This window comes from Glycine max, chromosome 7, assembly GCF_000004515.6.
Source record: "Glycine max cultivar Williams 82 chromosome 7, Glycine_max_v4.0, whole genome shotgun sequence".
NCBI lineage: Eukaryota > Viridiplantae > Streptophyta > Magnoliopsida > Fabales > Fabaceae > Glycine > Glycine max.
Window position 1 is genome coordinate 14,374,422 of NC_038243.2, and position 12,402 is coordinate 14,386,823.

Genomic DNA, 12,402 nt, shown 5'->3' on the forward strand with positions numbered 1-12,402 from the left:
TAAAAATTTATTGAAATTTAATCTAAAAATAAAGATGAAAAATGTAAATCAAGTATACAAATAAAGATAAAATGAGAGTGGCTGGAGATAGTTGAGAAAGAATTTTTCTGTGTAGTTGTTAAAATTATTTAGTTAAACTTATCAATACACCACAAAATTAGTAAATAGTAATTCCAATCCACTACTCAGCCCAAATACAATTCTGTTACCAAATGTTAATAAACCAAAGCCTAAGCAACATCCTAAATTTTGATCTGAAATGTTTCTTTCTGAAACTACTAAGTTTCTATGTATGTTCAAAGATTTTGTGAGTCTATGGTAGAGCTAAATATTATATCTTGTTTTTTGGTATTTATGATTGATCCCATCACATTTAAGAGAATTGTACATTGTTTCTTCACAGAAGAGTTCTTATTCTGGAGCTACGTTGTTTCTGTTGTTATTTTTTTCAAAATTGTCATAAGCTTGCTTAGTCCTTATGAAAAGGAAGAAGCTTGAAACCAATCCTATCATTGAAATACAACTCCACCATATGAAAGTTTGTAGGTAGCACTTCCTCCCCATGCACATGGACATTTCATGCAGCTGATTTGCGGGCCTTGGTTTCATTGCATTGGAATCATAAACCAAGGCTGCAAGAAGGCCATAGAGACATGAACCTAAAGGAATGTTAGTGATGAGGATATTGTGGTTCACACCAACACTGTTTGGGCCAAATAGCTCTGAGGTAATAGACACTGCTGCAGAAAACACAAAGCCTGAACTCAGCCCTATCAAGGCAGTGCCTATGTGTAATGCAGCTCCACTGCCAGATATGGCCAGCAAAATGAATGCAATTGGTGTTAGCACCAAGCCTGCTCCAAACCATCCAGTTCTTGCAATGTGTATCTTCCTGCATTGTCATACAACATTAGTTGATTTTACGTGTAATGTTTGGTTTCGTGTCATGTTCTCCAGAATCATGTATATGTGAAGCAACGAAGGGTTGATTTTACGTTTTGGATCTGAATTTTGATCCGAATGTACATAACCAATGCATTTACTTTGTTTGCCAAATTTGACTGTATGGTTTGAGAATTTTTTTGCATTCACTTTGTTTCCTGTTTTCTGAAGTTTATACAGGAAAAAATGGAAACAGAAAATGAAAAAAAGAAAAAATAAAAAGTTGTTTTTCACTGTTCTTGTACAAAATCTTTAAAACATTTGTTTCCTGTTTTCTGAAGTTTATACTGGAAAAAATGGCAACAGAAAATGAAAAAAAGAAAAAAATAAAAAGTTGTTTTCACTGTTCTTGTACAAAATCTTTAAAACAAGAAACAAAGTGAAAACAGAAAATGTTTTCTCAAACCAAACGGTGAGTGACATGCTTATTACCTCTAGAATAAATCACATTATGTTATGTAGCAATCACTCTTGAATCTAGTTGAATTCTATCAAAATTCTAGATAATTTTATTACTATCAACAAAGACCTTTAAAAATACCTGCTTAAGAAGTCAGGTGAGGCTGCAAGAAGGCGACCGAAGAAGGAACATGTTGAGTAGAGCGTGACAAGAGAACTGGTCTGAGAATAGTGTCCCAGTGATTGGGAAATTTGCCCCAAGTTGTTGCTGTAAACCAACCCAATTGTTCCTCCACAGAAATATGCTATGTAGTACAGCCAGAAGTCCCATTTACGCACTAGCAACTTAGCTGAATGCTCTTCCCCTAGCATTGAAAATTGCTCTCTCTCCAACACATTCATAATACAACATTTCTTCTCTCTTGTGCTTTGTGCACTTCTATTCCTCACGCTGTCCTCGATACTAATAAACTCTTTGTAGAGTTCATCGTCATTAGGGTCAGCGCGAGTGAATCTTGAGTAGTAGAAGGAGAAGCTTGTGGGGACAGTAAAGAAAGACCATTCTCTGGAATACACAATGCCAGGCAAAAATAAGAGCAGAACAAGGAGAAAAATTGCACCTATAAGGATTACGCGAGCAATAGCCATGGTGTAAGAGAAGGAATATAAGAAGAGGAGGTAGAGGCCTGTGACAAGGGCAAGGATGTTGAGGCAGAGAAAAACCGATGTATCGCGCTGAATGGTGTCAACAGAATGTGGTTGAGGCTGTGGTTGATTGAGAATTGGGATGAGTACTAGTCCAGAAATTAGCACAGGAACAATGGCATTGAGTAATAGATAGACAGTGTCATCATTTGTGTTTATTGCATTGGCAATGAGAGTGTACAAAGCTGCACTCACACCATTGAAACTAATGCTCAAGGATAATGCAAGGGAACGGTTTGCCGGAAAATGTCTGATGCATAAGACATAGCAGATGGTGTTGAACCAGCAGATGCTGCAGCCGGCAATCAGGCACAGAAAAAAGACCTGTTCAATGTGCACAAATATTGTTTTGTTATTAGAAATCACTTTGGAAGTGTTTGTAGAGATATAATTATCTATTGGCTTGTGCTATATAGATGTTACATAAGTCCCTAAAAGATTAATCAAACAAATTTACGATCCTAGTGAAACTAATAACTTTGGTGGTGAAAGTAGATATGCTCCTTCCTACAAATATCTCTGAACACATTTGAGAAACTAAGAATGAATTAATTTATTATAACTACTTATAATTTGGATGACAGTGAAACCTCTCTCCAATTGCTCTTTTTAAAGAGTTTTGTTTTACATCTCTTCCTCTCTGCTGCATAAGGAAAACAGCACAAGCCAAAATGACTATGCAGAGAAAACCTCTCTCCAATTGCTCTTTTTAAAGAGTTTTGTTTTATTTTAAAAAAATTAATTCATGTTATATGGGTTAAATGCATTTTTTTAGGGGTTAATCCATCATATTTCTTGACAGAGTCCGGAATTAATTCTTTGAAATACTACATTCTATTTAACGAGTTGACTTCTCTCACTAGATGTATTTCATATACATGGATTTGATTAAATCTCTGACCATATCCTTAAGAGGCAAGGTGATTAAATGTATTGTACTCCTTATTACTCTTGTTGCCCTTTGCGTCCTAGACTTAGGCATATTGTACCTGATTTTGTATTATCTATTACAACTTTCTTCTATGCAGTAAAATTAAATATTTCAAAATGACTATGCAGAGAAAATTCAAGTATATTAAAATAAAATTTAATTTTATAATGAAAAAGGTCTTAAATATGTTATTTTTATTCTTGTGGTATTTTTTTTAGAAGAGTTCTTGTAAAATTTATTTATTTTTCTTTAGTTTTTATTATTTTGTTTTAGTTTTTAGTTTTTACCAATTTTTTCCACAAAGACTAGTCAGAATGAATTAAATATATTTTTTATAAATAAAAAGTTAGGGACTAACATAATGACTCAAAACAATAGCATAACTAAAACGAAAAAATAGATACTGCTGGAATTAAAAAAACAATAATGATCAAAACAAAAAAAAATACAAGGATTATTTTAATAAAAATACAAAGACAAAAAGATTAAAGATTATAAAAATCAAAAAGATATTTAAACCATAAAAAATGCAAAAGATAATAAAAAACAGGTGTAACGTGTCCAATTTTGTAGACTAGGATGAGAAATGAAATAGAAAATATAAATTAAGGGGGAAATTGATTTGAGTTTTTTTTTTTCACTGGATAATCTTTATTATGATTTTGACTTAACTTATACTCAAATCTTTACGCCCAATCGCTTATCCCCACTTGATGGGAAAGGGTGGGTGAACTAACATAACAAAATGGTGAAAAAGAACTTCAGAAGAATCCTTTAAGATACAGATAACCCTTGGAATCTAAAGAGTAATTGGCTTGAAATAAGATAGAGAACTTCGAAAGAGTGCATATATAAATTAATAATTGTGTTAGTTGGCTTGAATCTATAAAGTAAATTAAAACAGACAAACTTAGGAAAGTGCCTAAAGCTGGTCAGCTAATAATCCTAACCATTTTGCAGCCACAAGAACAACTCCTCTACCAGCAGTCTAGTTAGTTGAAAAAAGGGCAATTTTGATTAACAAACTAAATTTAGGCACAATCTTATTTTAGTGTTGCTACTTCGAAAATTGCAAAATAAGGGTGTCCAAGACCCATGTAAAGCTAATAACACGGTGATGGAAAGTTAATTAATTAGGATGGAACTAGATTTTAAAAATTAGACCTTAAATATTTAAGTTAAAAAAGTTGGGTTTGGAAAACTCTTTTTCTAGATTTTTTTTTCCTTTCATTTGTTGTAATTAAACTCAAGTAATAGAGAATTCATAACAACATGCACAATATTTAATCAATTAAGTTAAATCTCATTAATAATATATTTTTTTTAGATAAAATCAGCTCAATTCGATAAATATCTTTTATATTGCAAGCATAAATTAGAATTTTTCTTGATTTAAATCAATACCATAAGGTTACTTATATCGATACAATTGTATTGAAAGTATTTTGCATAAAACTCATAATTTCCTTATTTTTAAATTTTACGGCTAACTATGCATAATATCTATATATACGTTTTATCTAAATCTTAATTACAACCATTAGTTGGGTCACAATTAGGTCAGAATTAAAATTAAAGATTAACCGAATTTAAATATCTGGTTAGATTCGGACCAAACTAAAAGTCGTTGTAACTTGTCCTATGAAGTATGAAAACACTTCCATCTAATGCAACCTAATAAAAGTAACAAAGTTTACTTAATTTCTTATTTGTTTGGGTTTTGTGAAGTGGACTCCGTTATCTATATTCTATATCAGCACATAGATTAAAATATACGATATAGAGATATCGTTTTAATTTTAATTTAATTTTATTATTTTTGCGCTGATTTTCTTGCTCTGTCATGACCTTCTAGTATAATTTATTTCACAAGGAAACTATTTATTGCTATTGAGATTTGGTAGAGGTCTTAAGCAGCACACAATCCCAATCCTAAAAATTACTGGATTAGTTCAACCACTACATTAATGTTTTTTTATTATTATTAACGCTACTACTTTAATGAAGAAGTCGTGTGTTTAATTTCTAGAAGTAAAAAAAAAAATAGAAGAAAGAAGTTTTTTTTATTCATACAGAAATCAAAGTAAAGTATTAAAAAAATTATAACATTTTTTTTAAAAAAAAATCTTAACATCTCACACACATTATTCTATCAGCTAATAACATAAAATTAGTTTGTTTAAACTTATACATTAAAATAAATACTTATTTAAATAAAATAAGTAATTTTTTTTTATTTTAGTGTGTTTGGGCTCGTGCTTAAAAAATAATTTTCATTTTATTTTAAAAAATAAATCATATCTATTTCTTAAAAAATACTTATAAAAATACTTTTTAAAATTATTTTCTTTTAAGTTTAAATAAATTCACCCATGGTTATATTTTAAAAAAACGTTTTAAGATAATATATATATATATATATATATATATATATATATATATATATATATGTTGCATGTGAAATTTATTAAATAAGATATAACATCGTGGGTTCTTTATGTTTACTTTTGGTCTTTTGCTTTAATAACGTGTTTGTTCCCGTGTGCGGTGTGCCTGAGGAAAAAAAATAATTTTATGTATATTTTTATCTTTAAGAATTAAAGATAATATAAAGAAATTTATAGCATTATTTGTTGTATACTATAAACTTTCGCACGGTACAAAAGTTCATTTTAATCTATTAGATCAACTTATTTTACAAAAGCGATTTTCGGCATCCCTCCCCCGCCCCCCCTCCTTGCCACGACACCATTGTGGACGACCATGACATTGCAACGCACTGCATCTTGACACTGCCGTGTACTTTCCAGAGCAATAAAGCAGGGCCTCCTACTGCGCCGTCGTTGACAACGACTCCACCATCACTAGCAAAATGGAAAAAATACAAACGCGAGAGGGACAAGACGATAGGGATGAACCACTTACTAGAACCATGGGGTATTGTGTCGTCGTCAATGTCTCCACCTTCAACTGCAAAAAGGAAAAAAAAATCCAAGCGCGAGAGGGAAGGGTTCACCCTGGCGCGGTCAGAGGCTAGGAGGGCTTTGGGTTTCTTTGTCATAAGAGGCTAGGAGGGAGAGAGAGAGAGAACACCTACAGCAGAGGTAGGGAAGGTGGAAGCACGTCGAAGAAGTAGAGGTGAAGAATAAAATGGGGAGAGAGAAAGAGAGAAGAAGAGGGTAAAATAGGAAAAATAACATAAAAAAGAAAAGAAAAAAAAAATAGAAAATGATAACCATTGATTTTAAAATAAATTCTATTGGATTAAAATGAACTTTCCTACAGTGTGAAAATTTTTAACTTTCACACGATACACTTTGTCATTTACACCAGACCCTATCATAAAGATGATCACGATTAGTATGTTAGGTCACCTAACCCTTTCTTACGGTCAACTAAACTTATTTTCAAACTTGTTAAAAAATGGATTAAGTTGATTTAAATGAATAATATTTGTAGTTAATTGAAAATCTCAATCTAACTTGTGATGAATTGTAGGTTGGATTGAGAGATTGAGTTGGTCTCTCGATCCATTTTTAAAGAAAAGATTAAAAATATTTAAGTATATATTTTATTTATCATAAAATTTTCTCAGATTTAATAATCAAATATAATAAAAAAAAGAATTTTTTTTATAAAACTACTAAACAGAAAAAACTTAAAAACGATATTAAAAAGTGTAGATATTAAATATAATTTACGAAAAAAATTTGATAAATTAAACATGTTGAACTAATTTGACACAGAGAGTTAGACAGATAAGGTGTACACGTAAGATTAAATGTTCTATAGTTAAATTAAGAGACTCACTGTTTTTCTTTTTTAACTACACATCGAATTATGGAGATCCTAATTTAAAATTGAAATGAGAAAGAATGCTAAGTGCTAACAACATATTTTTCTTTTATATATACTTTTTTTAAAATATGTGTTAAAGTTAGTTCAATATTTAAAAGATTTTCTTAAAAATTAATTCATAATAAGGTGGCCTAATCATATATATATAAGTACTTATCATGTGAATAATCACTTGACGTGAATCTCGTAACAATATGTTTATTATTAAAACTTATGAATAAATTAATTAAATAAAAAGTGAAGTCCAGCAAATTTGGTACTATATTCCAATATGTTAACATTTCTCATGTTGACACTTGAGGTTAATTAGAAATTATAATTGTTGACATGTAGCTGTAAGAGGTTCACACGCATTTCCTTTCACACTACACCGACAGTTTTTATCCAGAAAACTAGGAAATTGTTTCTTACGGTTGATTCTTCTGCCAGTTAGATACCATAAATTTGTACATACATAAGATTTATAATTAGTAAAATGGTAGTAATACTTAAGGATTTAGAAGTATTCTACTTTCTTTTTATTCCAAAAAATTTAAATTTAGATATTAAATATTTATAACAACTCACATGTATTATTCAATCAATTGAGATAAAACCTTTAATCCTATGTTTACTTTTCCCGAATCAAGTATGGTCCATTGATTTTCCAGAAAATTAATTCCCACATCACCAAAACAAAAATGTATGAAAAATCCAAAGAATTAATTAGCAATGCAACACACAACAAGGAGCTAGCTAGGGTGAAGAAAACTAACCACAACATAAGGCAAAGTGATGAGTCTATGAATGACAAGCCATTGGAAGCCATAGCCAAAAAGTCCCATAAAAGCAGCCATAAACATAACCACCCACAAGGGGAAGTACATGAGTGAGACCCCAGAGCACCACCCAAAGGCCTTTCCCATGTCTGAGGCCACAGAGAGGTAATTGAGCTGAAGCTGAGTTATGTCAAGCACAGATTTGAGCTCAGATGAGTATGATGAGAAGTCAAAGTTTGTCCCTGTGAATGCCTGCACCCATATTGATGCCAAAAGTATCACCCACTTTCTTGATTCCCCCACCATGGATGGATCAATTGGACTACAAAATTGAAGAGTTAATATTAATTTCTCCTAACTCATCTTCTTCTTCCTCTGAACCTCCTCCAACCACCAAGAAATAACAGGAGGAGCTTTGCTTTTTCTCTCCTGTTTGGAATGAATTTGGTGGTTACTCCTTGCTTAGAGAGAATGGTGGTTGGTGTCTCCTATCTTGTACCTTTTACATTAAATTGTAAATTTAGTCCTTATATTTATTACTATTTATTTATTTTTCTTATATTCAATTTTTCTCCTATCATATTTTCATTCATTTATTTATTTTATTTTTCTGTTTATTTCCTGTTACATTAATTGTTATGTTTATTACTTCTCTCTTTTTCTTTATTTGTTTTTATCTTTCTCTTTCTCTTTTCTTCCACTCAAAGAATGAGGTGTACATTTAACTTTTTTCATCTAATATTATTATTAGTTTGACAAATTAAATAACCGAGATCAATTTGTCCGTGTATATATATGTAACGACTAAAGTGTAGATTTTTATATATAGATTAAAATAAAAAAATTTCCGATAATGATAAAAATAATAATATTGAGTGTGAGGAATAAATTTTTAATTTATTTATTTATAGTCCAAAGTTTTAAGTTGGAAGAGGAGATTAAAATTGAGATTCAAGACAATTATATGCTTTGGAAAGAAAAAAGGAAATCACAAAAAAAAGCAAATTACTATTTGAATGCCCTTTATCTTCTGTGCAAGCAAAGGTTCGGGAGTGTGCTTGCTTCATTAAAATAACATACGTGCAAAAAACGAGTCCACCAAATCTATGATGGTGGACATAAGGATACGTACGTCCACATACACCTTTTGGAATGGTTACATTATATATAGAAAAATAGTTTTTCTGAGAAATATTAGTATCTTAAATAAATATTAGAAGTCAAAACCTTAAAAATTAGTCTATGACTCTTCACTAAAAATCTTGAGTTTGCCTTAAAAATATTTAAACCTAACAAGTATTTTATATAAGACACAATTATTATTTTTAATTTAAATAAATAATATGAATGATTAATTTAAGACTTAACTATATTTTTAGCGTCTCAAATTATTAGACGGTTAATTCTTAATTTTTTAAAGGATTAAAAAAAAACATCTTATTTAACAAGAATAAAAAATTTTATTTAATCTTAAAAAAAAATTGCACACACAAATATATGTATGCGTTGTCGTGACTTTTTCAAACCTTAGTACTAGTAGAACCATATGGAAATACAGCTGATGAAACATGTATGAGGTCAATTTCACAAAGACTTGAGACTTGAGAATGTCTCCGACCATTAAACATTTTCCCCATACAAAATGGCTGTCAGAAGTACCAATTTAATTAATTCCAATTTTATCTCAATTTAATTATATCGAACAATCCTCAAAAAAAAAAAATTGTAAATGTTGACCATGTATTAGAAGTCAGAACGCCACAATTGTCACATAAAATTCCACCATCATCAAAATGAAAGGAAAATAATATAGCTATTAAAGTATACACTCAAACTCAAGTCTTCAAATAGCATGACTAGAATCCCCATTAGTAGTTTAAGAACATATTTCAAATATATTCCATCTTCACAGGTGTTGCAAACTGTAGGAAAAATCACTCTGGTGTATAACGCTAACAGGTTTTCCTTCACTGTTCTTGTGAGAGGTGTTCCGTAAGAGTTTGTCATTTGTTCTTGTGTCCTTTTTGGTTGGGTGCATTGTTTGCGGTGGTTCGTTGGCAAGTAATGGTTGTGGTGGTGGTTGGATTGACCATTAACGGCGGACGTAAGTTGTTGATTTGATTTATTTTTGCGTAATACTTACGGATTGGTAATCCGTAAATTATATAAAATTTATGGATTGATAATTCGTAAATTTTATATAACTTACAAATTGGTGATCCGTAAAAAACTTACAGATTGACAATCTGTGGTAATTCGTAAGAAGCTTACAGATTAGCAATCCATAAGCTTCATACGAATTACCAATCTGTATGAAGCTTACGGATTGCCAATTCGTAATTTTGTTTTAAATTTATTTGTTATTTTTATAAATTTATTTTATTATTTAATTAGAAAAAATTAGAATTGTTAATTAAAAAACTTTTAAATAGATATAGTTTGAATATTCATTTGAAAGTTGTAGTTTGTATAGTTTGAAAGTGATATTAATGTGAAAAGAATTTATACATATTTTTTTTTGTTTTTAATCTAATGTATTATATTAATAAATGCAGTAAAAAATGCGAAAATTATATGATAGTATAATTATGGTGTGGTTAGGGGTTTTTTGTTTGTCATTAAAATTTTTGAATGTTTTGTTAAGATGGACGAAGATCAGTGGATGTATGATAGTATAATGTCTGAAGAAGTTGATATGAATGACCAAAATGAAGATGAAGTTGGTGTGAATGAAGAACATGATTGTTCTAATGCGTTCAATATTTCTCAGGTATTAATATGATTTATTGTTATTAAAGTAATTAAATGAATGTCCTTTGAAGACTAAACTTGTGTGGATTGCATTGTAGGTGTTTGCTATCTGTGATGATGTTCTGCATTGGGCTCGATCTATTGTTTATGAAATTGGATTTGTGGTGATGATTATGAGGTCAAACACAAATAATGGTATTAGAGGAAGAACCTCATTTGTTTTAATTGGTTGTGAAAGGAGTGGTCAGTATAGGGCCAAGAAGAAAGATTTGGTAAAAACATGTACTAGCAATAGAAAATGTGAGTATCCCTTTAAGCTGCATGCAAAACCAGTCGTAGGAGACGAAGGATGGATGGTGAAGTTAATTTGTGGGAGTCACAATCATGAATTGGTGAAGTCAGTAGTTGGATATTCATATGCTAGTCGACTGACTAAGGATGAGAAGATCATTGTTGCTAATATGACAAAGTCAATGGTGAAACCAAAAAATATTCTTCTAACGTTGAAAGAGCACAATGTCTATAGTTGTACAACAATCAAGCAAATATACAATGTAAGAAATGCTTACCATTCTTCCATAAGAGGCATTAATACTGAAATACAACAACTAATGAAACTTCTTTAATAGGATCAATATATTCATTGACATAGATTGAAGGATGAAAATGTTGTACGTGACATATTTTGGAGTCATCCTGATGCAGTCAAATTAACCAATGCCTGTAATTTGGTATTTTTGATAGACAATACGTACAAAACAAATAGATACAAGCTTCCATTACTTGATATTGTTGGTGTGACACCAACAGAGATGACATTCTCTACTGCTTTTGCCTATTTGGAGGGAGAATGTCTGAATAATGTTGTTTGGGCTCTACAACGGTTTCAAGGTCTTTTCCTCAGATGTGATGCACTCCCTGGAGTTATTGTTACCAACAGAGATCTAACATTGATGAATGCAGTGAAAACTATATTCCCTGAGGCTACCAATTTGTTGTGTCAGTTTCACATTGATAAGAATGTGAAGACAAAGTGAAAAACCCTAGTTGGTCAAAAAAATGCACGGGATTATTGCATGAGGAGTTTGGTGGATTGTCCTTTTGAGCAACAGTTCGATGAGTGCCTTAAGAAGTTTGAAATTGCTTGCTCACCATGACCAATGTTTGTTGACTATGTCAACCAAACATGGCTGATTCCTCATAAAGAAAGATTTGTTAAAGTCTGGACGAATAAGGTGATGCACTTAGGAAACACAACAACTAACAGGTATGAAAATTCTAAATTTTTATTGTTGTTAGGGTTTACGATTGAATGGATTAAAAAATTGTGTTTCTTTACCTGGTTGTGTATTTCATATGCAGGGTTGAGTTTGCTCATTGGGCCTTAAAGAGACTACTACAAAATAGCCTTGAAGACCTATGTAGTGTTTGGGAAACCATGAACAACATGATCACACTACAACACACTGAAATTAAGGCATCTTTTGAGACAAGTACACATGTGGTTGAACATGTTTTTAAAGTTACCTTATACAAGAGACTACTTGGCATGATATCAAGGTATGCTTTAAATCGGATTTTTGTTGAGTTTGAGTGTGTACATTATCCTGCTTGTGTAATTGTTGTAAAAAATATGTTATGATATTTTCAATGTGTACGTTCTTATGTAACAAGTATTTCTAAGAGACCGTTGCCCGTTACTGCCACTAGCGTTGTTATGGTCTACACATTTTCATCATCATGCAATGCAGTGGCCCACACCATATATTAATAGAATGCAGCAATATACAAATTTGTCAAGGTTGAAAACAGACTTTGTCAATTTAGGTGAAGATTGAACATTTAGTTACTTATGCGGTTGTCCTGTAATATGATAATATACATGTGTTTCCTTCGACGTTGATATAATTATGTATTTCACTTAATTTTCAAAGGGTATATATTGGGAGTATGTCTTAGTGTGTTTATGACAAAGTCAATCCTCTAATCAGGGTTTTGTGTCATATAACTAAATAGGGTTACTATAGTATGTAGTGTCTAGTGTCACATCACTAATTA

General features: G+C 31.1%; 1 protein-coding gene across 1 annotated transcript; it reads right to left on the reverse strand.

Annotated features, from left to right (window-relative positions):
* Nucleotides 1-165: 165 nt before the first annotated feature.
* Nucleotides 166-8,154, reverse strand: LOC100804951 (protein NUCLEAR FUSION DEFECTIVE 4). The gene is made up of 3 exons (XM_003530048.5): nucleotides 7,591-8,154; nucleotides 1,484-2,370; nucleotides 166-892 (listed from the first exon to the last, which is right to left on the reverse strand). The coding sequence occupies exons 1-3, from the start codon at nucleotides 7,897-7,899 to the stop codon at nucleotides 412-414; spliced, it is 1,677 nt and encodes a 558-aa protein (XP_003530096.1). The 5' UTR covers nucleotides 7,900-8,154; the 3' UTR covers nucleotides 166-411.
* Between the last annotated feature and the right edge of the window lie 4,248 nt (nucleotides 8,155-12,402).